Consider the following 27,905-nt stretch of genomic DNA (forward strand, 5'->3'; position numbering starts at 1 on the left):
TAAGCACCTCAGGCACCTAAAAGTATGCTTAGTAATGGACCCCAAGGGGCCCATAACGGACCAGAAATCAGGGCCCCAAGGACCGAAATGCCGCGTCAATGATGGCCTCTCACGTGTAATCACACGCTCTCAGACTGCGACGCGCGTCCAGGCAGACGCGTGTTCACGCGCAAAACCAGCTGCATCCCTTCCTGTAGATCGTTATATCTTGTAGCCACCATCATCATACAGCACAAAATACCATGGATCGAGGCTCCAAGCCTCCCAAAAAACCTCGTTCCAGTGGCTCCCGCCTCGGAAACACGTATGTATCTCCAATCAAGAAGCGGGTGACGGTCAAGGAGCGACAGAAGGCGACATCGTATGCTGCTGAGGCCCAGAAGAACAGGCTAGCCGCCAAGTTCCAGAGTCTATTGAAGGCCTCTTGCCCTGACAACACCCTGGACGACGGGACGGAGGCAGGCGGGGTGCTTCCAATGCTTCCCGTGAACGTTATTACACCCACTGTCGACCCAGCTCCAGAAACCTCCACCGCGACATCGAATGGTACCGATGGCCCTTCGTCAGAGAAGCAAGCTACAACCCGACGGAAAGGCCCCCAAACCCTACAGACGATACTCAAGAGGGAGAAAGAGAACATTCGGTGGAAGCGCAACCTGCCCCTACTCGCTGAGGCCTACCTGACCTGGTCTAGCGGGAGAAAGCGAGTCGCCAAACCACCCATGGTCGGGAAGGAGGGTGCGATCCATCTCGAACAACAGACCCCCTGCGGAGGACGATGCAAGGGGTTCAAAGACAAACGAATTCTATGCCTCCTATTTGATCGTGAGTTTGTCTTCCCTCGTCTCTGTGCGGTTGCAGCGGACTAAATAACAGGATGCAGGCTACGAATACATTACGTTCACCCATTGCAAATGCAACCCCATATCTAAAGTTTTGGTCTCACACGGGTTTTTCCCATCCGGTCCTGCCCAGCCTCACATCGCCGTCGACATGGACCTATTGGAGTATTTTGAATGTCTGTTTGAAGCCTCTTGTATAGCCGATACCGCCCTGGCCCATTCCCTCAATGATTTCTATCAGAAACGGGGATACATCCTGACCCATCCCAAGAACAAGGTAGGCTCTTTCCGGTAAATTCCCGAGAGCGAAGCTGATTTTACTTCCGAGACCAAAATAATGAACGAACCGTTCAGAAAGAGCCTCGGACGCGCAAGACAGTGGTATAGCTTAATGCACCGTTACATAGACAACCAGGTGGAAGCTGCGCTGGCCGAAGCAGAACGGCAAGTGAGGGATCGGAAGGCGGACACTCATAGCGAAGGCGCCGCCGCCCCATCTGACGTCACCGACACTGCCAGCGCCAACGTCGGTGATGCGCTCCCTGATGTCATCCCGAACCCGGAGCTCACGTGTGTGGTACACGATGACTCAGCCAACACGTCGGAAGCCACGCAAGGCCAGTGCGCAAGGTTTCTTCGCAACTTGTGTCCAGCCTGCTTTGGGGGAAAACACTTTGGGCGAACATTTGAGGAGTGAGTACTTTACAGAAGCCAATATTCCAGGTGCATTATTCATCTCGCATCTCGTAGGGGATGTGATATTCACCTCGCCGCCGACGCCAATTTTTCGCAACGCCACCTTCGCTCGGTTGGCACATGTGCCCCATTCTTCGACCGTCAACATCTGATACCCAAAGATGAGGTCGACGAAATGGGTGCCGCCATTGAATCTGTACGCGCAAGTCGACCCCCGAAACCCCGCCGGCCCAAGGTTCCAGACGAGGCCATCGACAATTGTGAAAGCACCCACAAAGCTGGCAATGGGTCCAACGTCAAAACCAACACGGACCATTTCGACGACACGGGGATCGCTGCTCTTATTTGTCGACATGGTATCCCTGTCTTCATCACCAACGTCGATACGCCTGGAGAACAGCAGAAGTTCGCACTGGCCATGGTGAAGCGGCTTTTTTCACTCCTCCCTCCCAAAGCCACTGTCGTAGTCCTTTATGACGTGGGCTGTGTGGTACACCGGAGTCTTGAATTGGTGAGGGGAAATGTTTTCCTACGACAGCAGCCACACTCACTGTGTATACTCAGTATGATATTCTCCCAGCAGCGATAACCTCACGGCTGCAGTGGGCCACCAGCGCGATGCATGCCTACGCACACCAATGGTCTTGCCAACTCGCATATAACCCGAGGTTCTTGCCAGGTCTCGCACTCTCTGACGGAGAGCAAGTCGAGCGGTACTGGTCGGATGGGCGTAAGCTCATCGTACTTACGCGAACATCCCTGGTGAGCTCCCTCCCCCCTTCTCTACATGTATCGGTTATTAAATGATAAACTCAGGGTGAGAGGCGGCTGTATCTCTTGGAACTCCAGGCCGCGGCGTCAGCGAAGGTGTATCGCATGGAGCTGGGCGCGTGGATGCGACGCCGTTTGAAAACTGGTATCCCAAGTCACGAGGAGGAAGGCCGTCAGGCGCTAGAAGGCTGCAGCCTCTCGATCCCCCAGCTGCGCGAGCAGTGGAAGTTGCAGCAGGAGGCTCAGCTATCGCTTCGAGCACGTAAGCCATACTTCCCCCAGACGGTCCCGCCACTGATCACGTCAGGTTAGATGCCCCGCAACGCCTGAAGAGGGAGCTGGACGCGGTGCTCCGAATCCAATCGCAACTCGATCTCCTCGACGAGTGTATTGAATCCGCGAGGAAGGAATTGGCAACCGGACATGGCACGGCCACTGCGGCCACTCTGGCGACATTTGAGGACATGCAAGGCCGATTCAAACAACGTGCCGACGCGCTGTACGAGTCCTTGAACGTACAAGACCTCTTTCCCGAGTTGAAGGGCCTCAACATCAACTTCGTACGCAAGCTCCTTCTCCTCCGCGACCTCAAGATCAACATACGCAAGCGAGCCGTTGGCAATTTCTTCGAGTGGGAACGTCTCAACCAGGCAGCAGGCGGGCGTCATCAAACGCTAGGCAAGTCTGTTGGCAGTCTCTTTCCTGAACATGAACCTTACCTCCTTCATACAGGCACGAAGATGCATCAACAGATACGAGATACCTTGTCCAAACGGACCCCTGCGCTCACCAGCGCAGTCCGCCTGTTCAACCGATACTGTGCCGAGTTGAAGGCCATGTACAAGAAAGAGTGGAACCTCGCCCTTCCAACACCCCTTTCGGAAGATCTCACAGAGCTCAGGAACGATCCGACACTGATGGAGGATGTGTGGATCACCGTATCCGAGGACGGCATCCCACCGTGGCTGGGAGATGCATCCGTTCGTAGTGGTATCCGCGGCATGCTTCGACTGGATCGAGCGCGGGAGGAACGACAAAGGATAGGACGAGAGGCGGACAATATGTGTCGGTGGTTTGGGCTTGAACTGCAAACGTTGGATGAAGCCATTCTCAATCCAGACAGTACGTTTCATTCATGTCCATTTCCAAAGCTCGCCAGTGACAGTTCTGTAGATTCCTTGTATGTTGATATCTTGCAGGAACGGCGCCTCATGCACATCAGCCTCAAGCATCGATGGTCCACAGCCTTGGTATCTGACGCCCGATACGACTCGCATGTAACTTCGTCGAAACTTGGTCCACCGCAAAATTACATCTTCATGGACCCCATCACCCCCGACGGCACCGCAGATCCACCGGAGCCTGACGTCGCCACCACGTCTCCAGCCAGCGCCGAAGGTGGCGACAGTGACGACGAACCCGAAGCGGACGTGGATCCCGACCCTGCCGACGAAGACACGACGGGCGACCCAGACGTTTTCGCAAGGGCGAGAGACCCCGACGAGGCAGAGGTTACGCTCTTGGAGACGTTATCGGTCAAACCGACGGACGAAGAAGGGCCCACCTTGCAATATCCCAGCGCGCCTCCCGTGCGGCTGATCTGGGCCGACGTGTCGGGCGCGGCGTACGACGTGAACATTCTGAGCGACATCGACCCCCCGCCTGCGTTCCATTCCACGTACGACGGGACCTCTGGACGAGCACTTCACCTCTATGGCCAACCCCGTCCCGCCTACCTATTTTCTCGACGCGAGCTCTCGATGGTCCGCGATCCCAAGATGCTGACTGATGAAGCCCTCAATGGCCTTGCCGCACTCCTTTTCCATAACGTGCTCCCCAACATCGCCTCCGGACACACGTCATCGGCCTGCGCGCTCTTCACGTCCCACGACATACTAATGGGGACGTACCCCTGCTCAACTATCGACCTCTGGCGACGCACCAAGGCGACGAGATTCTGGGAGAAGGCCGTCTGGATTATGCCAGTCAACCGACCCGAGGAGCAGCACTGGGTTTGCGCCGTCGTTTATCCTTTGCAAAGACGAGTCGGCCTTTTTGATAGCCTTGGGAACCGCGCCGGATGGGACGACGACGTGGAGGTGAGTTCGGTGGGTGTCTGCATGATGCAATAATTGACAGATCTGCGCAGAAAATCATCACCTTTACTACCCGCCTAGCGTACGTGGCTGGGACGCATGGCTACGATACTGGCATTTGCGCAGACGGTCAGGAGTGGCTCGCCACGCCTATTACCGTAAGTGACATAGCTCTCATCCCCTCGTCATTCATAACACTTCATCCAGACGAATCCTGTGCAGACGAACGGCGTAGACTGCGGGGTGTGGGTGCTTGCCGTCATAACGTCCCTCCTACGTGGCTACCACATTCCGCAGCTCACCGAAAATCAAATACCCGCTTTCCGCCGAATGTTGTTTCAGCATATGCTACGACTCCCTCTTGTTCCAGAATAGAATGTACATCCCATGAAGACTATTTAATACTACGCGTTCTCCCGTCCCCGCTTCAAGGCTTGATACTTAAGCTTCCCTTGACGAAACATGGCCTGTAGTACATCTAACCCCTCCAGAGCATAGGCGTAGATGTCTTCCAACATGGACACTATGCCATCCACCTTCTCCAAAACGTCGCCAATCGCCCTGTAAGTCTCTGATACGCCTGAAATATCCAGAACCATTGCGCGATGACGAGTGATTTTATCTGTGAGCCTGTTAAAGCGTGCCATGTGTCCTTCAACGATATCTACGGCGTTGCCGGCGACGGCCTCTTCGAAAACCTGCTGGTAGAACGCGGACGGGTCGTCGCCTACGATGCGCAAGGCGCGTTTTTCAATGGCGTTGACCCTGTCTAGAGCGAACTCGACTTTCGCCTGCATGGGATCGCGTGGAACGACAGGCGCCCGGGCGCCTATTCCCGACATCTCGTGAGATGTCGCTCCCTCGCCCTCTGTACCTTGGCGTTTGGCCCTACGTGAAAAGAATGAGTGTATAGAGTAACCCCCAAGAGTGTCGCCCGCACCGATTCGCCTTCTTTCGGTATTTCGCTCGTCGACGAGCATTTATTTCTGCCTTCTTCCTTGGTCACGGTGAGCATCGTGATATTCAGATCCACGAGATATACGCCTACTTTTCGTAGAAACGCTTGTTATTCAGGCGATTAGCCTCCTTACGTTGCTCGCTTGTATAGTACTTCTTGTGGCGGGGCATGCGAAGGACGTTGGAGAGGAGGAATGGGAATGGGTGTAGGATCCTTGGTGTAAAGATAGATAACCTTTAGGACGCAATGGCCGCGTCGTCTGATTTTTTCAAACGTAGGCGGATCGGGGCGCGGAAAACACGCGCAGAAAGCTTGAAATCGGGGGATTCCAGCGATATCGTTTAATAAGAGCTACACCCTGAGTTTCCTACCAAATAACATGAATATGTTTTCCATAGCCCTCCGCTGAGGTCGTTCCGGTGAGCCCGAGTTGAAGCTAAATCTTAGATCGTCAATCTGAACAGTACGTGATCTCAGATGCGTGCACAATCAAGTTCCATGTCACTGAATTGGGAACGCTTCTCGAAGACCTGCCAGCGGACTCTCGAGGATTCGCAGCGGTAACTGGTAACCAGCCCTTCAAAACCATTTCTTGAGCCCTCACTGGCTCGTACATATACTGTACCTGCGCATCAAACGCGTACGGTCAGTTCCAAATTCTCCCCTACCTGCCCCCCCAGCTATGCCCGCCTGTTACCGCTTCACGCGTCCTCAGCTGGTATTTATCGGCGTCTGTTCCGCCTATCTTTGCCAGGCGCGACTAAGGGGTGAGGAAGATGCTTTCCTTGAAAGTTTCTTCCGCATCTACTTCTCCCGGTATCCACTTCAGCGGCAGCACCATCCCACCATAGAGTCTGAGGAGTACGCGCGAGAATTCATTACTGGTGTGCGTGATAACCTCCAAACCTTAACCTACCGAGGAGAACTAACATCCCGTGCAGCGTGTTCGACGACGGCTTCATCGCGGTACAGTGGCGTTTGTAGGGCTTCGCCCCCTGAGTGACTGGAAACAGCTCGAGGGTTTTAGCTATCGACAATGGGGGAAAGAGCTAGTAAGTTCCTTGTCCTAGCCGTAACTTACGTGTTCTGACGCTTTCCTCAAGAACCATCTCTACGCCCAACTCGGTCTCCCGCCCAGCCCCGGTTCAGGGCCAAGACCTCGAAAAGTTCGTGTCAATAAGCATTAGATTTGTAGTAGTATACTTCACATATGCGATTTCTATAGTATTGTTACGACCTACATGTTTCGAGCCCCTTTACCATAATCCACCACGTGTTTGATACATTTACGACGGCACATTTTGAGAATAGGGGCATGTCTGCGCAAGTACAAAACAGCGGCACATGGAGATCTGAGGATCCGATTGAGAACACATTGCATTGGGCGGTGCCAGACTTTACGTTTACACGGGTATTACTGACAGCAATGACAGGTGCTGTGCGCTGTGCAACAAGATCAACTCCCTCGAAAGCACTACTCCACTTGCACAGGCGAGAGGGACCCTGAAGACGGTAGCTGGCCAGTGTCCCACATCTCCCTGCTTGGAAAAGAAGTACAGGAGCTCGATCTTTCTGAGGACGAGCTATACCCCGACGCGGAAGAACAACTCGAAGAATACTTGCAGAAACTCCAAGATCGCTCAGGTGGCGGTCCTTCCGCGGAGCCATCTTCAAAATAGTTACAATCGTTAATTACCGTCGTCGTTAATTACCGTCGTCGTTAATTACCGTCGTCGAAGTCCACGTACAATCAACGCGTTTTGGCAGCCTTATCCGTTTGCCTTCGATAGGGTCATGAGCCCCGGGCTCGGTCATGATCGTTCCTTCGATGTATTGTTAATTACCGCTATCAATGTGCACGCACAATCAACGCGTGAGGACTGCCTGATTCTTTTGCCTTCGAATGGGTCAAGGGACGGTCATGAAGCCCGGCACGGAGAACATCGAAACTTCGATGGTCAGGCGAACACGGTCAATCCTGGAGGGACAGGGGATGCTCCGTCGCCTCTTTCGGCACATCCTTTGAAGGCCATATAATGCATCCTGCCATGTCCAGCCCCCCCAGCAGCCACCCATCGCTATCGTCCTCAACAGCCAACGCAACCAAGTACTCACAGCACTTTAACCGCCATGTCTACTCCCATTGCTCCCACTGACTGTAAGTCCATTGCTCATGTTCATGATTTTGCGGTCGCCGAAATACCTTTCACATCCAGCCGCTCCGGTCAAGGGCACATTCGTCGACGTAGTCGCCCACAACGTCAGCGTCGACTCCGTCAAATCCGACGTCATCCACACCATCTGCGGCGATTGTTCTTCCCTCAACGAGGTCGCCATGCCGAAGGAGTTCTACCACGTCGTCGCGTATGGTTCCGGGATCGGCGTTTTTGCGCACCAGGTTCGCACTCTCCATCCTTTACTCCAGTCTGCATAGTTCTGAGGTTAACTACAGGCCGTCGCCGACGCGTTGGTTCTCGGGGTCCCTCGCGCCAGCCGCGTTGTCTACCACAGCAAGGCCGAGGCATTTGACGCGCTCGAGGCCGCTTTGAGGACCAAGGCCGCCGATGTCGTTCTTCCCAAGGGTCAGGCTGGAAACTGATGCTCGATTTGCCTTACCTACCACATCTTGACCGTCTGTAATATCCCCCCCCCCATTTACGTATCTTGTATTCCGTGACGCTTACCTGTGTGCTCATTGGCTCAATGAAAATCTCGCCCCCTCCTCTTCCCTCCTTCCCTCTGGTCACCAGTTAGTACAAGTGTCGTGAGGCATCTATACGGTAATGTCGCGCTGTGTCGGACTTATTTGTCGACGTCACCTTCCTGGGTGGGCGAGAGGAACGCTGCCGCGCTGACGTCTTGATGGCCGCCGGGACGAATCCCGTGACGTCATGGATGCAAGTCTCCTTGGTCTAGGGCGCCTATTTGCGCGCTCGTCTTGTGTGGGTCCCCACGCGTCATTTGTTTGCAAGGTGTCTCGGACGACTCAAGTCACCGCGGTGGCAGAACGTTCGGCCGAAGTCAACAAACGTAGTTGTGAAGCAAAGATATGGAAGAGAATATGCACCAAAATACAACAAAAGGAACAAAATCAACAAGATCGCGCAGCACTACGGATAGGAAAGGTTGTTGACGCGTCGGGCGTATTCGATGATTTCCCGGCGGGTCTCCTCTGTCATGGATGGCAACACACCGTAACCCGGCATACCCTCCAAGGATCTGTTGTCGTATGCCGCCAGTTCGCTCGTAGTCTCATCCTGATCATCATCCTCGTCCATGGAGCCATCGTCTTCGTCGTCCGAGTCTTCGTCCGCCTCGTCGGTTGCGGTCCCCGGTCCCCCTTCGCTGTCAGAGGACTCCTCCTCATCAGGGACGCCCAATAGCGCGTTTCCAACTGCATGTTCATCCAACCTGTCGCGGATGGCCTCCAACCGGGCGCGCAAAGGAAGCTGAATACGTAGGGATTAACGTTTCGACACCGACGTTGCTAGATGGACACCTCACCATTAATGCGTGCCAGTTCGCCCACGAACAAGCAACCATCATATTCCAGGATACCTCAGGGTCCACCCATTTCGCCGAGGTGTAAGCGTTGTGCAACCAACTGACGATTACCTGAGGAAGCATCAGGAGGGGTCGGCAGACATGGCGTGAACCATACGTACCGCCAGGTCCGAATCTATCTGTGATCTAACGGCCCAGAGAGGCTTCCACGAGATCGTCCAAGTGTTGTAGAAGCGGAGCACGACGTCGACGATGAAGAGTTTGAGCGAGTTGTTTTCGATGGCTTGCTGCACGTAAAAGGCCGCGTCGGACAAGTATCGACGTTGTAGAGCGTTGAGCACAGATTCGTGGATTCCTTGTTGGGGCGGCCAGAGTCTACGGTCGTGAAGTCAGTCTTACAATGTCTGTCGCGCTCGTCATTGAAGGATTGCACCTTGCCCAGCGGCGCTCCACCAGGTCGCGGACCAGGCGGTCGATTTCATCAAGAGGAAACCCGCGGCGTTCAGCCATGTCCCAACCAAGGATCCAGCAGAGGGAAAATGGGAAGGGGATCTTGGAGTTATGAGTTCCACCTACCCATCGCCATATACCAGGGGATGCAGTGATAGGAACGGCCAGCATTCCACACGAGCTGTCGCCTGGATACAGCCTGATTTCTCTGTCCGTTTTCCAGAACCCGGAAGGGAAGACAGGGAAGGCTTCCTCGGTGATAGCGATACCAGCTGAACAAAGGCGTCTACGAACATATCCGTGTCAGCACCCAGGAGATGGCGCTCATCCTAGAGTTGTATTTCCAACATACACAGAAAAAACATACCCCTCGGCATCTCAAAACATTGGAGGGAGGTAGCGACGCTGTTGGGAGTGTACGGCTAGGCTGACGTGGCAACGCGGGACAGCGGGGACGTGCGGAAAGACGCACAACGTCCTTCTTGGTTGGAGGTTCTGTTGAAGTCGGCGCTGCGTCGGTCATTTGGACGGGTGACATGAGGTGTGTTTCTGAAAGATGCACTTTGTCTGCTTTGCATGCTTCTTGGTTTGAGGCGCTTCTTCGTTGGAGGTCGGGCATGTGTCGCTCATTTGCTTTCGGGAGAGATCACGACAGCCATAATGCCGAAGACAAGGCGCAACATTGTACTGTCCAAAAGCGAACGTGGAAATTGGGGTATGGAGGAGGAGAGATGAATGAGAGAACAAGAAAAGCAGGAGTGTAGGGACAGGATGACTGAATCTCGTTCCGAGTCTGAGGGGAGAACGTTTCCGAATTTAGACGGTCTCATAGATTCACACATGCCACCGAAGCCGTTGACACCTGTCCATCACTTGGATTTTCCCGCGCTTTCCCCCGCCCTCACGCACAGTCGGAGGCAAGACTCGTCGGTCTCAGATGGTCGTCTCGCTGGCATTGTGGCTAGCTCTCTCTCTTCCCCTGCCGATCCTACTCCCTACTTTTGGGATGAGGAGTATAGTCAGGAAGGACTATGTTTATGCGTGTGGCCTGGCGTAAGGCGGAAGTGTCCTTTATCGATGCGGGAATCAGACGGGGAAACATGTAGCAATGCGACTCCGTACGTCAACGCCCTCCATCTCAGAATTCGGGGAAGGGTCTGGTGCTCACCAGGCACAGATTTCCAGATCCAGCAAACGTCTTCTTTCAAACGTCTTCCAACGAACGCCTTCTCCCAAGTTTGGCCAAATACCAGACGTGAGCAGGAGGACCCCTTCCTTCCCTTTCCCGTCTTGTCTTCACCACCTCCCTCAGAAGTCGACGACTTGTACTTTTCGGTGAGCTCGCCACGAATCTCTTATTCACATCGATGGCTAACGGTTTCCAGATGCAGGACAAACAGCCTCAACGCACGTCGTCCGCCCCGGAGGATGCTACAGATCACCCTCCCATTCCTCCCCCTCTTACGGGCGCACCGCTGCCGACTATGCCTCCACCTCAAATAACGCCATCGACTAATACCCCCGATGCCCAGCAACAGTTTTGGCTCCAATTTATGCTTCAGTCAGGAGCCCACCCCAGTCTCCAGCTTCCCGCGCATCCGGATGACGACGAGAGAGACGGGAACCATGCTCCTGCCCCGCCCCGCCTTTCCCCTTTTCCAACGTTCCCACCTTATGGCTACGTCCTCACAGCCCACGCCCATTCCAAAGCTCAACCCGCCCCAGTAACTCAGGAACCTGGCTCCCTTGCCCATCCATCCGCTCAGCCTGTTGTACCCACCCCTTCGGCATCGGCTGCGGGTCCGGTGTCCACATCTCCAGGGAAGGCCAAACGTGCGAAGAAAGCTCACCCCCCCGCTGACCCCAACCGATACTCGTTACGTTCCACGCCGAATAGGAAGAAAGCCGAGACGATGGCGGAAGGTGGTGCTGCTGGCGGCCAACCTGCTGCCCCCTCTGCTGCCCCCTCTGGCTCTGCAGTTACCGCTGGCTCCCCCGCTAAAGTCGACTCCGCAGGCGATGTCCACCAGGAAATTCTCAGTCTTCAACGCGATTTCTCGGAGACTGAGCTGAAGAAACTCACGAGCGATGAGATCTCCCCTTCCAACAGTGTCCTTGCCACCCCCAACAACGGCTACGACCTCTCTCTGTCCACACCCATCTCTGCGCAGGGAGATACCAACCCACCCGCTGGAACCCAGCAGTCGCCACTGGAGACGCCGACGCCAGGTTCCACCGCGGCTGCCAAAGCCGTCAATGACATCTTTAGTTCCGCATCCAAGCCTCGCCCGACACACTTTTCCAACCAGCTCCTCACCCTCACCGCTCGCCTCCCAGAGCTTCCCCCTGCACTCTCGTCACCCCCGCTCAACCTCCCACCTTCGCCAGCCTCGTCTTCCGCTGACCAACCCGACGAGGACTCGCTCGACGGTCTGCGTGTGGGGAAGCCGACCAAGGAGGAGACGAAAGTCATCAACGAGGCCGTTGACGAGATCCACAGGTTCGTCTTGCGTACGGCCCAGCAACTTAACCGAGCCCCCGCTGTCATCTACAACGCGTTGGCGTCCCGTTCATCCATAGCCGCAAGAGGCCAACGGCATCCCTGGAACGTCTTCCAGCCCTTTTTTTTCCGCAACAAAGAAGTCGTGAAGAAGTTGTGCCCTGGGGTGGAGGGTGACCAGCGTCAGTGCCCCTTTACAACTTGCGTTACTGTCTCACTGATGTCTCGATCTTCTAGCGAGGGACTACTGGCTCGACTTTCAAAAAAACGTGCCCAACTGGCAGGAAATGCTGGCAACCGAGTCGGCGTTGATGGACCTTTCCGAGACGAAGACGTATCGCCAGAAAAAGAAGGAGTTCGCCAAACGTGCGCAAGATTTGGAGTCTCGCGTATGTGGTCAGCATTTTCGTCGTGGTGGCCGTCTTTAACCGTACCCTCTTTCAGTTCCTTTTGATGAATCAAAGCCTCGGGGCGGAAGGCCTGTTCATCGTCATCGGGTCCAGCGTCAACCAGGACGGAGGCTTGTCCCACATCTATACGACTCCCAACGCCATGGGCTTTTTTGAAGACCGCTTACGCTGCAAGGAGTCGGCTGTTGTGGGTCAGCTGCGGTCGCACGTATTGTGAGTACCTTACGGTGTACCCGAGTATAATCATAGGGCTAATTTCTCTCATGCAGTGATGCTCTTTCGCGTTCATATGCCGCCGACCTCCCCGACCTACCTCCTGTCCTTTCCCAAGCGGACTTGAACGCCGCCAAATCGACAGCATCTACATCTGCCGCGCAGGGCCAAGGACCCCCTGCATCACCCGTCCAGAGCTCGGCCCGCCCGCCCGTGTCCACCGCCTCCAATGCTATGGAAGACGGCGACGAAGACGCGATAGTGACAGCACGCAAAGAACTTGGCGCTGTGCTACTGCCAATGCTGCAGAAGTGCGGCGTGAAAATCTCCGGCACATCCATCCCCTGGGTCAAACTCCCCGAACGCCTCGCCGCCGCTGGCATCGCCATCCACAACATTCCCTTCGGATGCCCGTTCCCTGGGGAAGACAAACTCAATCGCCTTGTCACCAGTGGTTCAGGTGTCCGAGCCATTGGACTTGAGAACATGAAACTGCTGCACTCCTCGCTTTTGGGCCCCGATCCCCCGCGTTTCGTCAAGTCGAATAAATTCAGTGAGTCTACATCTTGCCAAGGGATCCGACAAATGACTGACCGTCCACGCAGAACTCCAATCGAGCAAAACCCCGTTGTTCATCGAGGCACCGCCACCGGCGTCGTCAACCCAGTCCTTCGCACGTCGGCGCTTTTTGAATCACAAGCTCGACAACAAGGGCCCCCCTCGTATCGGATCCGGCTTCCAGACGCCACCCGGTTCCCCCGATTCGTCTCCGTCTCCCCAGCCAAAGCAGGAACCTGATACAGAGGCCTCCCCGCACAGCATCCCCCGTGGGAAGCGTCGTCGCGATGTCGTTTTGTCGGACGACGAACCCTTGGCTTCTCCCCCCCCTCCCCCGGAAAAGCCAAGGAGTAGTCGAAATGCACGGGTGGAGATCATCAAGGCTGGGAAGAGCGCGCCACCAGTACGTTTTGTTGACGACGATGAAGAGGACGAAGACTTCATCTTCTCCGAACCCGATCCCGACAGTCCAGTCCGTCGTCGTCGTCGACCTGCCACGCCTACCCCAAGTCCTGAACCTGAACCTGCGCCTCCCAGCAAGCGTCACCGTGCCCGTTCCGAAGCACCGACCAGCCACTCGCCGCCGAAGCCGACCATTCGTCAACAGTCCGAAGCCCCCTCGAAGTCAAGTGTTTCGCGTGGCAAAGCGAAGGTTGTCCCCGAGAACCGCCCGTCCCCTCCTGCCAAACGTCCATCCCCGGGCTCGGAGGAACAGACCTCCTTCAAGAAACCTCGAAGTAACGCGCATACGAGCTCTGGAATGGCCAAGACGTTTGGAAAACCGGTTCCCTCCCACAACGGACCTATATCTTCTGGCCCCCCCCTCAACCCTCGCGTTAAGAGCATCGACAGTCGGCTGTTCGCTCCTCCCCTCGACGATGCTCGTCTCCAACAGTATCTGAACGATGGGAACCTCAGCAGAATGTTGGCGGATGTTCATGCTTCACGTGGTACGGGCTCCCAACAGCCAATGCAGCCACCACCCTTCCCCCGCCCCAACATGTCCTCGCCGTCCAAGAAGCAAGAACCCACCGTCCCCGCAAGCCGCCCGGAATGGGCACCCCTCCGTACGTTCCCAGCGGCATCCTCCACATCAGCCTCGTCCTCCTTTGCGCCGGCAGCTCCATCGTTCCCACCCGCACCCACGCCGACAGCCTCGTCCTCCTTTGCGCCGGCAGCTCCTTCGTTCCCACCCGCACCCGCGCCGACAACCTCGACCTCCACTGCGCACGCGAGTATGTGGACCACGGGGAACCATCAACACACTCGTCCAGTCCTACGCCTCGTATCTGCAGTTCTGCGCGCAAATGAAGACCGCCCCTATGGATATGGCTGCGTTTGCAGCCCTGGGGTTCCCTCCCGCCGGTCCTTCGCCAGCGTCGTAGACGCATCCTGCCACGCTTCCCTCCTACGCCAGGACGTCTAGCCGAGCCTTTGCCCGTTATCACCTGAAGATCTTGGACGTTTACATTACCACTGCTTGCCGATCGTTTATTATACACTTGCCCTACCTACCCTTTTTGCCCGTTTATGATGTACGAATACACGTATATAAAAATAATGAATTTCTTGCTTCTTGACATATCGAGGAATCGAAGAGAAAGAGATCCAGAGCATTCGGTGTTTATGTCTGTTTGATTGAACATAGGAATAACAATGTGTATGTTTGTGTTTTTCCTGGTAGCTCAGACATGGCGTGATTGTCACGTCAGGTATCTGAACAATGTCATATTGAGAGAGCGCCTTATATCACAACATGAGTCTCGACATACGGCGCGAAGATCCATGCCACCGTACGCGCAACATAACGTGAACTCGCAACAGAACGTGAACTCGGCACGCATGGAATGGCCTGTTCACGCGTTGGTCTGCGTCCTGCAGACGTACATTGCGTAGCCTCCCCACGTCTTCCTCCGCGACGTTTCCCCATTAAGGTTTAAGTGATACACGTCAAATGCCGTCAAAGGTAGTGAGGGGGGTCGGAAATGGTCCGAAATAGGGCCCCAATGGTGCTTCCATCAGCGGCCTGCGCTGCGGGTAAGAAGGAAACACGTACCTTGAACGTGTTTGGAGGTATATAATGTAGGAAAGAAGAGATTATCGATTACTCTGCGATAGGAAATAGGCAAGAAGCAGAATTCTATCGCGTTGTGATGACAGCTGTGCTTGAACAGGTGTGTTTGTGTGTACGGTAACAGCGTAACGATTCCAAGTGACCCTCACATTAATAAACTCCGCTGCCAATCCGCTGCCGCGTTATGCGGTGCGGAGCAAGCCCCTTGCTTCGGTCCGGACGCGGCCGGACAGCTTGCAGTTCTTCGAGATTCTTGTTTTCCTCAGAAGTGACTAGTGACTGGTAGGGGACCGATTAAGAGTTCGAGGTTCGAATGGCAGAGGAGTAGCGAGATTAAATCCTCGAATTCCCATCTGGTAAGTGCATTGAGAGGGATGAGATTTATTTCGCCTAGTCTGAACCAGCTCGTATTTGAAATTCAGGCGAAGGGAACAAGTTTGCATAATGCATTTGCTTGGATGGAACGGTCACATGACTATGTTGATTTTTTGCTCTGAGCCTTCGCCGGTCGCTCGCGTTTGTTCTCCCACCCACCTCCACCCAGCGGTCCCAGTTTCCCTTCCGAGATCAAGCGCGCTGCGCTTCTGGAGACAGCTCCTCCCTGGTTTTACTTTCGCTGGTACGAGCGGGAATTGGATTGTTATTGATCATGTGGTAAGTGTGACAAGACGAGTCTCTAGTAGTAGAGCCACTAATCATTTCTTCCCCATTTCACTGGTACAATCCACAGGTTCGGAAGTTCCTCATTGAGTGACGGAATCAGATGTGGAAGGACAGTCAGAAGGATTGCGCGGGCTCGCTGAAGGAATTGTTGAACGTTGAACGCTGAGCCGGACACTTCCATGGACGACTCCAAAATAGACCGCAGGCCCCACGGCGGCTTTGGCAGCTGGCCACCTCCTTGGACGAGTTTATCTACGGCTGACGGTGAGGTACGTGTTTCGCTCGCTGCTTCATGTATAGACATTCACGGCCCAGCTTGAAACCGACGCCGGGCAACTCGTGTGGTTGGAACGCTTGACGGCGTCTTCTCGTTCAAGTTATTCGCGGTTTGGTACGTACTTCTTCAGATACGGGTCTTCAAAGTTTCGTTGACACGTGCGAGAAGAGTTGAGTTGAACTGTTTGAGACATTTCGTGCAACTGGTAGACGGGCGGTTAATGCAGTCAGCATTTACGAGGACCGGAGTCGAGATGAATTCTTGGTTTCGAGGTATCAGAAACTCGGGGTGATGTACTGAGGTTCTGCGCACAACAGGCGCGACGTCGCGTTGAATCTGACAGTGGCGTTTACGTATTATCGTCAGGGGTTGAGATTAAACGTTAAACATTGGTTTACCTGCTGTTAGAGGTCAGCTACAAAGGAGAATATTGAAACTGAGCTCCTTTCACCTTGGTGAACGTACATAGCACCGTCGAGGTTGGGGTACTGGGCCGAACACCTGTTAGTACGTAGCATACTCACGAGCTAAGTACATAGCCCAGCTTGGATGAACGTTGGAATTGCTCGCCTGTTTGGCTATATGTGTTCACCATCAGCCTCCATCAGCGGACTTTGGCGAGCGCCAAAAGTTGTTCAAACAAAAGGCAGCCCGTCATCGAGGTCATGACGCTATCAAACCCCAGATGACCGTGTCCACTGCTGCAACGGTAGCCAAGGATGTAGAGAAAGCCGTCAAGGAAGACCTTGAACACAACGTCCGCGTTTGCGAGCTTCAGGAGTTCGTGAACCGACTTTTCCCCGTCAACCGCGACAAGCTCGCCAACATTGTCGCCAAGCTCAAGCGGTCCCACTTGCTCTCGGAATCAGGCTGGACCGGCCTTCCCGAACAGCCAGGCGGGGCAGAGATCCACTACTACAAGCCCTATACCGAGATTCTTGAAGCCATAACGAGTGCGGCGCTGCGTTGCGGTTCAGAGGACGAGGACCACGTGCCAAGTATCTGGCTAGATCGCTATGAGTCTCCACCACAGTCTAATGTCGAGAACGCCAGCAAGTTGCGCCCAGATTTGAATAATCTGATTTTTGACCCCAGTATCGACACGAAGAAGCAACTCGCCGATTGTCTGGAGGTCAGTAGTAGGCTTCTCTTCCTTTGGGCAGAGTCTGACGAAAACGTTCAGGAGGCATGTGGGGCAGAAGCGAGTAGCAGCGATGATGCCAGGGCATCGAAGCGTGCCAAAACACAAGGAGAATCCAAGGTGAATCAATCGCCCTTTTACATCTCGATTGACGAGCGCCTCTTTCTAACCCGTTCTCGTTGACGAAGTCTGCGCAGTCCTTGGTTGTCTCATGGCTCAGAACTCGCGGTGTCGCCGAAATCAAGGCGAAATATGAGCAAGTTGGGAAGACAGCGGTTCAGCTGGGAACCTACCTTCGGCAGATGCTGCGAGAGCAGCACGATCGCCGTTTTGTTTTCGGTTTCATCTTCTTCCACCGTTCACTGTCAATCTGGTACTGTGACCGCTCAGGTCTCCTTGGAGCCGACCGGGTTATCAACATCGACAGGGTATGTGCGCCAGAATGGTTCACTGCGGCTGTCAACTGGGATCTCACCGATTTACTCTAGAATCCGGAACTTTTCATCCAGGTTATGGCCAGCTTTGCATCGATGGGCGCGGAGCGTCTGGGATTCGATCCAAATATGAAGATGGTCGTGCCTGGCTGTGCCCCTGCCTTCAGCTATGCTCTGCCCTTCCACCGGATCCCCAAGCAACGACATAGGCTCCACTGGCAAATCAAGATCGATGGCGTGATTTACCAAACCGTCGAGATCTTGAGCGTGGCTCGGTCTGAAATCATGTGTGGCCGAGCAACACTTGTATGGCGGGCGGTGCGACTTGATGAGCTCGAATCTTCTGAGCCGGTAAGATCAACATTCCCGTTCACGACTTTTTTCTTCAGCTGACGGGCTCCATCAGGAATTGGTTATCATCAAGCAATCGTGGCGACTGCACATGCCAGGTGGTCTCAGTGAGCTCGAAGTCTACCAGCTGCTTGGCGATTTTGGAGGGCGTGCGGCGACTTGCAGCGGGGAGGATGTCCCAGGCTCCCACACTGCGGACCACCTTCGTCGTGGACTCGAATCCAAGGCATCCACGCTGGACGATTCACAAACGACAGAAGTGCACGACCTCCCTCCTGATGAACATTTGCTCCACAAGGCGCAACCTCGAGTTGGCAAAGGGGCGGCCAAGTACATGCCTCGTGTCCAGCATCGTATGATCATTCGGCTGAATGGCCTTCCGATCAAGATGTTTGGTGGCGTTTGCGAGCTATTTGGGGTGGTCATCGACGTGCTCAAAGGTATGTAACATGTCATGGATTGTGAGGTGTCTTGCGTCTTGACATTGTTGGGGACAGATTACGAATATGCCTACTATGAAAAGGGTATATGTCATCGAGACATCAGCATGGGGAACATTGTCATCGAATGCGTAAAGCGCTTGGGGAGGCTCATTGACTTTGACCACGCTAAGACCCTTCCTGGCTACACTCCCAAACAAGTTTCGTCCCTCCAGAACGAATTTGCTGAGCACATGGCGGAGCTTCACCGATTTCGTGAATGGAATGAGCTTCCTCGTCTGTCTGACAACCTTGTGTTGTTGCTCCTATACCTGGCCAAAACAGATGCCTCCAAGGTCTCACTGGTTGATTGGAACAACCCCAAGATCGCCGCCAACCAGGTCCAAAGTCTTTCAGACCACGTGACTGCGGGCCTTCAGGTATGTCAATCGCTTGTGATTAACGTCCGGGTTCCTGACCCTTGTCCCTCCAGCTCGAGAACATAGAGGGCGAAATCAAGATATCCCATATACTCCCGTCCTTGGGTGACGATGTAGGTGCTTCTGCGTCTACTATCGGCGTGCTTCTAAAAAAGCTTATCTCTGTCCTCCAGCCATACCTCCCTCCCAATTTCACTGAGAGACGACAGATCCATACGTTTGTCACGGTATGCAATTACTTTGGTTATGTCAGCCTCTGAGCTGACACCGGACTTTCAGGGCACGGTACCGTTCATGGCCCATGACCTCAATATCAGGGACGTCGTACACACCGCCAGACACGACATGGAGTCGATCCTGTGGATTCTGGTTTACCTGGGCATTACACGGGATGGCGTGGGGGGAGCCAGTCGCCCTCAGCCTCAAACAATGGATGGTCTGCTGTATGAGGCGGCATCCCTGCGCTACTGGCTTTTCGAGTCGACGGGCGGGGAAATGACCCACTTTGAAACAAAAAAGGCCTTTCTTGACTCATCGCCTACCGGACTCGACCAGTATGTCTTCCGCTACTTCCACGAAGACCTGCGGCTTTTGAAGGTCGTTATCATCAAGTGGACGGACATTTTACGCCGCGCTCGCGGAGGCGATTTACTCTGCAAATTTTACACCCCAATGGCCTTCCGTCAAGCTGCGGAGGAGGTGAAGGCCGGCATCCACCGCGCGATGGACAATCTCGATGCTGGTGACCTCAGCGACGAGGATCTCCGACTCATTCAAAGCGCCCTTGAGCGTCACAATGCGACCGTCGAAACTCAGAAGCTCCATATGGACAACCTCCTCCGAGCTGGCATTGAGCTCGTGCGGAGCGCAACTGCTGAACATGCGCGGGACGAAGAGGAAGAGAACGACACCACGACCCCAACGAATGAGCGCCCAAAGATCTTCGACATGAGCCCTTGCGGAAAGCTCGACGAGCGTACTGCTGGGAGGACGCCTAACTTCCAACAGGGTGGTCGTTAAATGGCGCGTGGTCCCATTCCTGAACAGCCGGGTCCTTGGAACCCATCGAATACAGGTAGCAACTGCTGGTAGCCGAGCAGACGGGCTGATTGAGGACTCGTGGCAGAGAGCTGGCCATACGGCCGCCTGCGGCCTGGAGAGTAATATGATCATGGCATGTACATACTTGAACCTATTCTTAGACTGTAAATGATACCTCAATGGTCAACCATGTGCCCTCGAACACCAACTAAAGTCGCTGTCGTGGCACGAGTCACGACCCGCGCGCGCTTGTGTGATTTGCTTTCGATCGGGGCGCTCTATAAGTAGCCCGTGGCCCCGTCGAAGATGTTTAACAGAGAGGTATACGCACTGAGATTACCAATAAACGGAATAGCATCATCAGCAAGCGTGCATCAAGTACAAGAGGAATGGACCGGATATAATCGAGATTCGGTCATTTTTGCACAACGGAAGGGAACTCACCGACTAGCCTCATATCGACCTTTTTTTGCCCTGGGGATCCGTACCGTTTCACACCCGGATCCGACCATAGAATTAGTCTGCCAAAGGGCATTCGTAGTTGGAGAACCAGAGCCAATCGAGTCCTTTCAGCGTGAGAATTGATCACATTGGAACGACCGCGTCGAGAGCCGTTTGGTTCTTGCTTGGTTCTTGCTCGTTACTCGTTGCTCAATCGTTGCTTGCCATGTACGACAAACTCAGCTCTCGTTTCCTCAGTCAGAACCGATACATATGGGCTCCGTCGGCCCCGTCCAAATTCAATGGGGCGGACTTGGTGTAAGCTCCCTTTCCTCCTCGAATTGCATGTTCATTCCTCTTTAGTTTTTCTTAGCAGTCTGAATGCCAACGACCTGGGTATGATCTTCGCAATTCAGCGAACGACGTATGACCGATACGTCGTTCACCTACTTCGGGCGCATTTGGGTGGTCGGGTCTTTGCTCGAATCGCCTGGCTGGCGGAAGAGGCCAACCAGAAGGCGAAGCAAACTCGGAGAAGCATTGCTATGGAGGTCGATTGACCTCAGAGTGTTCGAGCGGTAGGCGGAGGACACAGGAATATGTTAAGATCCCTGGAGAGTCCCCTGGTAAGCATGTCTTTATCTTCAGGACATAAGGATGTAATCTTACATCCACACCCACACAGGTACAATGTAATTTCCTCTGCGTCGCTGCGAACAATTTACGAGCCCAGGCAGGCTCCTCAGCATTACCTCCAAGTCCATGATACTACCACGTCGTAGCCGTGCGTTAGCCCACCACATATCGTTAGGCCAACGCCCTCCCGCCGTCATCGGGTGCCACCCAGCGTAGCGTTGGAATCCCCGAGCCGTCAGAGATAGGGTGTGGTCGGAGCCTTGGATCGCCGGCCCGTCTGAACCTGTCTCTTCCGGTGGGATCCCTCGCCAAACCTTTGACCAGTACCCCGATAGGTGTGCCGTTTTGAACGCGGTTGTCTAGATCCTAATTGACCTACCTATCTACAGCTTGGCTCCTGCTGGGAGTTGTTTATAAGCCATGGCTTTCCACTACCGCCATACGACAACCAAAATAATCCATTGAAGATGTTTAGTCGTTGAACCAGGTGGCGATGCGGCAAGCCCGTAAGTAGTTCCATGGACTCTTCACCACAAGAGTAACGTGTCTTCAGGCTCTTCCCCTCGAATTGTACTCTGGGTCGGCTGGCGCGTAGACAACGATGCGGCAAGGTCGTACCAAGAGTGGTTGAAGATCCATCTCCAAGATCCCAAGCCCGGTCCCATTGCTTCTGGACGCCGCTACGCGTCCCTCCACCCTTGTAGGTGATGCTCTATTCCAGGTGACGGCGATAGCCAGGTGGCCAATTACATTTGTGCTCGAAATCAATTATCCATAAAGTCGCACGACGCAGCAGTCAACCTTGTAACTTCCAAAGCGGGCCCGGGTGCGTCGAAACCGGAAGCTCCATCGCACATATGCACTCCCTGCAGCTTTAAGCCGAATCATTCCCTGCTAGAGTTAGTCTGTACATCGCGCTGAATGTCCAGTGACTCGACTAACCTGACTGGGTCCCGCAACTTCCCACTTCAGCTGGACACTGTCCGCACTTCGGATGATCGCGACCTCGGACCAAGTGCACACCCTGCGGCGCTCAACGTCTCGCGTACACGCAGTCTCTCTCTCACTCACCCTTCGGATGGTCGTGGACCGTGGTTGGATGGCCGTGGTGGATGGGATGGGTTCCGACCTGCTTGAAATTTTTGGATTGTCGCGGACGGATCGAATTCACTGTACGGCGTAAAAAACGCAGCATTCTGGCGTTGTGGAAGTCATCCGTGGTGTCTGTCCTTGCTGCAGACGTCTCCACTCTGGGGCTGGTGTACGTTGGCGATCATCTTCGAGGGGTGCGGGTGGTCCACGACTCGCCGCGCTGGTTGATGGGATGAGGTCTTTGAACGAGACATTCCTCGCTCACCCCCACGGTCACGTCCCCGGTTCTATTGATCACCTGCGAGTGGGCTCTTGGTGCAAGGGTGATGAAAACGCGTAGCGGCCAAGCCATTAAATAGCTTCAGAGTAGCAGGTCAAGTTACAACATGGGTGGATGAATAGGATTGCAGGGGTGTAAGTATTGGTACATCGGCGGGGCATGGAGACAAGCTGGAGTAACAAGATACAAGTACACGACGAAAGGGCAGACAGCATGGAGCACAAAAAGTATACGAGCGAGGCCTCCTGCTACAGACACATATTTACGTTCGACATGGGGGCGCGGCATGGAGACAAGAGGGGGGGAGGGTGAGGCATCACCAGCGACTTGTAGGGTGTATGATTACGTCTCTGATAGCGGTGTGGAGTTGTGGGTGGCAGGCCACGGCCAGCGCTTTCGAGCGGAATCGGAAATGGATTCTTGACACCTGCAAAATCACCTATTAGTGCATGTTGTTTCCAGAGGTAACAAATTCCACTCACTTCTTCCAATTTTTACCATGCCAAACAGCATCGGTAAGCTCAATGTCAATGTAAGGAACACAGCCAATAACTCTATGCAGGCCCGGGAAAGGCCCCTTGCCACGATACTTGGGTAAAACCCATAGGAGCAGGTCACCAGACTGGTTTCGGATCCATCCATCATCTCCCATCCGGAGGCTAGGGAAGGGATAATGGTATGCAAAAATCTGGGTAGACGTGAGAGATGGTGTTGGAGAGGGGTGTAATGTCCAAAGCCGAACAGTTTTATCATGGGATCCAGATGCAATGCAGGACCCATTAGGGGAGAAGGCAACTGATGTGACCCCATTCGTGTGGCCCTCCATGGGCTCAAGGAGGCCCTTCCCGGAGTGTGCATCCCAGATGCGGATGGTGCTGTCATCTGATCCAGAGGCAACACATGTCCCATCAGGGGAGAAGGCCACTGATGTGATGGGTTCAGCATGTTTCTGCATGAGCTCAAGGAGGAGGTTCCCTGAGTGAGCATCCCAGATGTTGATGGTTGCATCATAGGATCCAGAGACAATGCGAAACCCATCAGGAGAGAAGGCAACTGATGCGACATAATTTGTGTGCGCCCACATGGGATTGAGGAGGGCCTTCCCTGAGTAAGCATTCCGGATGCGGATAGTCTCATCAAAGGATCCAGAGACAATGCGGGACCCATCAGGGGAGAAGGCAACTGATGTGACACAGCCCTTGTGCCTCTGTATAGGCTCAAGGAGGGGCTTCCCTGAGTGAGCATCCCAGATGCAGATGGTATGGTCCTCTGATCCAGAGGCAATGCGGGTCCCATCAGGGGAGAAGGCAACTGATCTGACCCCATCTGTGTACCCTTTCATGGGCTCAAGGAGTGCCTCCCCTGAGTGAGCACTCCAGATGCGGACAGTATTGTCACGAGATCCAGAGGCAATGCGGGACCCATCAGGGGAGAAGGCAACTGATGTGACCTTTTTGGTGTGCCCTTGGATGGGCTCAAACAGGGCCTTCCCTGAGTAAGCATCCCAGATGCAGATGGTATTATCACTTGATCCAGAGGCAATACCAGATCCATCAGGGGAGAAAGCAACCGATGTGACCCCTTCAGTGTGCCACTGCATAAGCGGAAGGAGGGCCTTCCTGGAGTGAGCATCCCAGATTCGGATGGTCTTGTCATAGGATCCAGAGACAATGTAAGACCCATCAGGAGAGAAAGCAACTGATGAGACAGTTTCAGTATGCCCGTGCATGGGCTCAAAGAGGGCTTCTCCTGACAAAGCATCCCAGATGCGGATGGTGTTGTCACGAGATCCAGAGGCAATACGGGACCCATCTGGGGAGAAAGCAATTGATGTGATCCTTTCGGTGTGCCCCTGCATGGGCTCAAACAAAACCTCCCCTGAGTGAGCATCCCAGATGCGGATGGTGTCATCACCCCATGCAATGGCAATACAGGACCCATCAGGGGAGAAGGCAACTGATGTGACAGTTTCAGCATGTTCCTGCATGGGATCAAGAAGGAGCTTTCCTGAGTAAGCATCCCAGATGCAGATGGTATGGTCCTCTGATCCAGAGGCAATGCGGGTCCCATCAGGGGAGAAGGCAACTGATCTGACCCCATCCGTGTGCCCTTTCATGGGCTCAAGGAGTGCCTCCCCTGAGTGAGCACTCCAGATGCGGACAGTATTGTCACGAGATCCAGAGGCAATGCGGGACCCATCAGGGGAGAAGGCAACTGATGTGACCTTTTTGGTGTGCCCTTGGATGGGCTCAAACAGGGCCTTCCCTGAGTGAGCATCCCAGATGCGGACCGTGTTGCCATGACATCCAGAGGCAATACAGGACCCATCAGGAGAGAAGGCAACTGATGCGACTGGGCTGGTGTGCCCCTGCATGGGTGGTAGCAGATATTCACCAGTATCTGCATTGAAGACTGCAACAACTCCATCTGAACAGCCTACAGCAACAGAACGGCCATCTGGAGAATATGCAACAGAGTAAACCCCCCCATGCTGGCTGTGTATTGTCAGTAATGTCTGACTGGTCTGGTGATACTGGCTGGGATGGATGGTGGGAACACATGGGAAGGCAGGGATAGGCAGAGCCGGAAATGATTGGGATGCACAGGCAAAGGGGATGGCGGAGAGGTAGAGGTGTGGGGTGCTGAGGTTAATGGGAGTGGCATATGCATATGCAAAGTTGGCAATCTGCTTCAGCAAGGCCTTGAGGTCTGCATCTGTAACTGAGGGCTCCTATTCAAGTGATATCAGCATAGGAAGCCGATGTGAAATGGCAATGATGACCAACCTCAGCTACCTCCCATAGAGATTGAGCATACCCTACTCGCTTCTCCACACCCAGGGCCTCCAACCAGAACAGCCACTTCACCTTCAACAGTGTCTTCATCGCTGCTTGCAGTAATGGAGGAACACCCGCGCGCCTGACATGGTCGACCCATGCAGAGGCTGCATATGCCAGTTCGGACGGAAGCGCCAATGGGACCAGCTGTTCGTCGTTGCTCTTGTATGATGTTGCTGCGCCCGAGACGCCAAAACACAGCTGGGAACGGAGGAGCTCAATGCAGGCTTCCCCAACGATGGAATGTGCGGTGGTGGTGTCGACACCCCACAGTCGTCCACGTTGCTTCTCCGAGGTCAAGTAGTCGACGAACGAAGCATGGTAGATGGAGATAACACCGTCATCATTGCCCTTGGAAGGCATCCGAACCACAGAGTGAAGTGCTACAAAAGCTTGACGGACCCCATCCGGTGTGAGCTCACCAGGCAAAAGACGGGCGTAGTCGTTCACCGAAAGTGGTCGCAGGGCAGCAACAAGCAGCATGAGACAGAGGTGGGTAACATCGGCCTCGTCCTCCTCAAGGCCGTTGAATGCCTCGTTGAGAACACGGTCATACAAGTCGTCGATGGAAGAGAGGGGTTGGTAGTCCGTATTTGCCAGCCGTTTGAACCGCTTGAGGGGGTTGCCGACATCAGTGTCGATGTACTTGACCATGGTGGCGGCGGCGATGAACAGGTCTCCAGCTTGGTCCGCAATCTTCTGCACCTCCAGAGGTGGCCAGACAGATTCGTATTCATCCCGAATGACGTCGATCCGGAAAAGGCTATCGGCGACGAAGGCGAAGATGTCAGCTCGCACAATATTCTTCTCAATGTCGTGGAGTCGAACAAGGTCGTGCACGGAGGAGGCGTCGAATGTGCGACGGATAGCAGCCTCGGGACGGCTCGTAACGAAGAACTTGAGAGGGACGGATGGTCGTTGGGAAATGATCGCCTTGAGGAGGAGCTCCGTTGCTTTCTTCTTGCCGCACTCGTCCAAGGCGTCGATGACGACGACGACGGTGGTTCCCGCGCCTTTGAATGCGCTCACAGCTGGCTCGAGGATGAGCTTCTGGTACTGGTCTTCGAGCTTCATCTTGGTCGGGTCGTCGCACGATTTGAGAACGGCATCCAGCGCTTCACGGAACTGCGCATTTGATCTGGCCATAGCCTTGGCGAGCGTGGGGATAATGAGTTGCGCGTCCTTGCGGTCGTCGACCTTGATCGAGCAAAAGAAGCTCGCGCCCAACATCTGGCGCTTGTCGAGCTGAGAGCAGAAGGTCTCTGATATCGTCGACTTGCCCGTCCCAGCGGCCCCATTCAACCAAAACAGGTGCGGCGAATGGACGTTCTTCGCCCAACCCATGAGGTCGGCAAGTAGTGCAACGCGTGTCCCTGGCGTGCAACCTGGTCGACCAAGTTCGTCTTGCCCAAAAGCAGCGCCCTTCACATTCCCTAGCTTGTCTAACAAGGTCCTCACCTCAGAGACCGTGTTGCAATATCAATGAAACGGACATACCATCCAGAACCAAGAGATCGATCCCCTCCATCATCCGAGACGAGCCTTGCAGACCCTCTTCCACTGGATTCGAAGCGTCAGTCACAAATATCCCAGAGGTATCAGGCCACAACTCACCCTTTTCCCCCACCCAACCAATATCCCGAACCACCCGAAGGATCTGCCTATTATTATCCACAGTGACGTCCAACTGGCAGGACATCAACACAGAAACAGATAATGGATGCGATTTTGACCTACCACTGCAACTTCAATGGCCAAATTGATCTCCCTCACAACCTGCACCAGTTCCTCCTGGTCGTCCTTGGCAAAAACAAATCGTCCTACAAGGCTGAGACTTCGCCCGGCCTTTGCAATCTTCTCCTCGAGCGCCTTCGTTTTTCCTTCCAGCGTCCTGTGAGCGAAAAGTCGCGTCAGGCGATACGGGTAAAAAGAAAAGTCGAAACCCACTTACAGCGCGAGGCTCTGCAAGCGAGCGTTGACAGCGGGATCGAGGCTCTCCGGGCGCCCAGCGAAGATTTGGCAAACAATATCCAGCCTGGATGCCAGTTCCTTCGCCAGATCTTCATTGTCCTTGAGTATCTGTGAATTATATCAGCATCTACTTTCCAGGAGAAGAAAGCAAAGAATGACGGCGCACATTAACATTCTCCAAAATCTTCTGCAACACGGAGGCTGCAGCTTGCATGGGCGGAAAGGCTTCCGATACAATTATGAGTCCGTCCACAATTGCCTTGACCGATTTGAAGGCCGTTGAGTCTTGCCAGGTTGACCTATCGTTGTCCTTCGCGTTGTTCCCAGAAGCAACAGGAGCTCCAGAGGGCGGGCCCGAAATCTCTTCGACGGAAGCCGGCGATCCATGGTAATCGTCCCCAGCAGAGGTGGTAGGTGGGTCAACCGTCTGAGTGGTACCTCCGAATGCTTGTTGGATCCTCAGATTCGCGGAATCCCTGTGAACGGATGGCGAGGGCGATGAAGATTTGGAATTTCCAGGTGAGCCCCGGAAAACGTCCTTGAAGAATCCTTTGAATTTGTCTCGTTTTCTAGCGCGCTCCATCGTGGTTTTGTCGATTTTAGTGACGTCCGATGCGTTCGTAGTCGTTTCGTCGAACTTGCAGTGGTTCAACGTTCTGGCCTCAGAGCTCAGAGCCAGTGTGTGATGCGAACAAATCAACACGGGGCCTGTCATTGATTTCCATTTCGAGCAGACGTCGAGTTGTATGGGAAAGGCGTTGAAATGCGCTGGGGAACTCCCGATTTGCTCTGAATGAGGTATTATTGGAG

At 54.3% G+C, this 27,905-nt stretch overlaps 10 protein-coding genes across 10 annotated transcripts; 7 read left to right on the forward strand and 3 right to left on the reverse strand.

The window, feature by feature from the left end:
- Nucleotides 1–242: 242 nt before the first annotated feature.
- CC1G_09553 (hypothetical protein) lies at nt 243–4,780 on the forward strand (the record flags this gene model as incomplete). The annotated part of the gene is made up of 10 exons (XM_001839646.1): nt 243–825; nt 884–1,119; nt 1,171–1,535; nt 1,593–2,049; nt 2,103–2,300; nt 2,355–2,571; nt 2,622–3,431; nt 3,483–4,408; nt 4,459–4,563; nt 4,613–4,780. The coding sequence occupies 10 exons, from the start codon at nt 243–245 to the stop codon at nt 4,778–4,780; spliced, it is 4,065 nt and encodes a 1,354-aa protein (XP_001839698.1).
- Nucleotides 4,781–4,809: 29 nt separating this feature from the next.
- Nucleotides 4,810–5,533, reverse strand: CC1G_09554 (hypothetical protein; the record flags this gene model as incomplete). Its single annotated transcript, XM_001839647.1, has 3 exons — nt 4,810–5,293; nt 5,346–5,402; nt 5,454–5,533. 3 exons carry the CDS (start codon nt 5,531–5,533, stop codon nt 4,810–4,812), a joined length of 621 nt encoding a protein of 206 aa, XP_001839699.1.
- Nucleotides 5,534–6,045: 512 nt separating this feature from the next.
- CC1G_09555 (hypothetical protein) lies at nt 6,046–6,550 on the forward strand (the record flags this gene model as incomplete). Its single annotated transcript, XM_001839648.1, has 3 exons — nt 6,046–6,249; nt 6,305–6,415; nt 6,467–6,550. 3 exons carry the CDS (start codon nt 6,046–6,048, stop codon nt 6,548–6,550), a joined length of 399 nt encoding a protein of 132 aa, XP_001839700.1.
- A 239-nt stretch (nt 6,551–6,789) lies between these two features.
- Nucleotides 6,790–7,042, forward strand: CC1G_09556 (hypothetical protein; the record flags this gene model as incomplete). The annotated part of the gene is made up of 2 exons (XM_001839649.1): nt 6,790–6,801; nt 6,836–7,042. 2 exons carry the CDS (start codon nt 6,790–6,792, stop codon nt 7,040–7,042), a joined length of 219 nt encoding a protein of 72 aa, XP_001839701.1.
- Nucleotides 7,043–7,493: 451 nt separating this feature from the next.
- CC1G_09557 (hypothetical protein) lies at nt 7,494–7,962 on the forward strand (the record flags this gene model as incomplete). The annotated part of the gene is made up of 3 exons (XM_001839650.1): nt 7,494–7,521; nt 7,580–7,761; nt 7,816–7,962. The coding sequence occupies 3 exons, from the start codon at nt 7,494–7,496 to the stop codon at nt 7,960–7,962; spliced, it is 357 nt and encodes a 118-aa protein (XP_001839702.1).
- A 511-nt stretch (nt 7,963–8,473) lies between these two features.
- Nucleotides 8,474–9,855, reverse strand: CC1G_09558 (hypothetical protein; the record flags this gene model as incomplete). Its single annotated transcript, XM_001839651.2, has 6 exons — nt 8,474–8,812; nt 8,868–8,978; nt 9,029–9,242; nt 9,301–9,589; nt 9,685–9,739; nt 9,790–9,855. 6 exons carry the CDS (start codon nt 9,853–9,855, stop codon nt 8,474–8,476), a joined length of 1,074 nt encoding a protein of 357 aa, XP_001839703.2.
- Nucleotides 9,856–10,157: 302 nt separating this feature from the next.
- CC1G_09559 (hypothetical protein) lies at nt 10,158–14,424 on the forward strand (the record flags this gene model as incomplete). Its single annotated transcript, XM_001839652.2, has 6 exons — nt 10,158–10,652; nt 10,703–11,999; nt 12,055–12,206; nt 12,262–12,440; nt 12,497–12,993; nt 13,046–14,424. 6 exons carry the CDS (start codon nt 10,158–10,160, stop codon nt 14,422–14,424), a joined length of 3,999 nt encoding a protein of 1,332 aa, XP_001839704.2.
- Nucleotides 14,425–16,697: 2,273 nt separating this feature from the next.
- On the forward strand, nt 16,698–19,817 carry CC1G_09560 (other/FunK1 protein kinase; the record flags this gene model as incomplete). The annotated part of the gene is made up of 8 exons (XM_001839653.2): nt 16,698–17,144; nt 17,196–17,273; nt 17,342–17,581; nt 17,642–17,938; nt 17,994–18,378; nt 18,436–18,797; nt 18,851–19,024; nt 19,077–19,817. The coding sequence occupies 8 exons, from the start codon at nt 16,698–16,700 to the stop codon at nt 19,815–19,817; spliced, it is 2,724 nt and encodes a 907-aa protein (XP_001839705.2).
- Nucleotides 19,818–20,505: 688 nt separating this feature from the next.
- On the forward strand, nt 20,506–20,839 carry CC1G_09561 (hypothetical protein; the record flags this gene model as incomplete). Its single annotated transcript, XM_001839654.2, has 2 exons — nt 20,506–20,597; nt 20,653–20,839. 2 exons carry the CDS (start codon nt 20,506–20,508, stop codon nt 20,837–20,839), a joined length of 279 nt encoding a protein of 92 aa, XP_001839706.2.
- Nucleotides 20,840–22,765: 1,926 nt separating this feature from the next.
- CC1G_09562 (peptidase C14) lies at nt 22,766–27,678 on the reverse strand (the record flags this gene model as incomplete). Its single annotated transcript, XM_001839655.2, has 7 exons — nt 22,766–25,018; nt 25,074–26,566; nt 26,622–26,684; nt 26,739–26,811; nt 26,862–27,015; nt 27,076–27,203; nt 27,262–27,678. The coding sequence occupies 7 exons, from the start codon at nt 27,676–27,678 to the stop codon at nt 22,766–22,768; spliced, it is 4,581 nt and encodes a 1,526-aa protein (XP_001839707.2).
- Between the last annotated feature and the right edge of the window lie 227 nt (nt 27,679–27,905).

The sequence above is a fragment of the Coprinopsis cinerea genome, assembly GCF_000182895.1.
Source record: "Coprinopsis cinerea okayama7#130 chromosome 11 map unlocalized cont3.11, whole genome shotgun sequence".
Taxonomy (NCBI): domain Eukaryota; kingdom Fungi; phylum Basidiomycota; class Agaricomycetes; order Agaricales; family Psathyrellaceae; genus Coprinopsis; species Coprinopsis cinerea.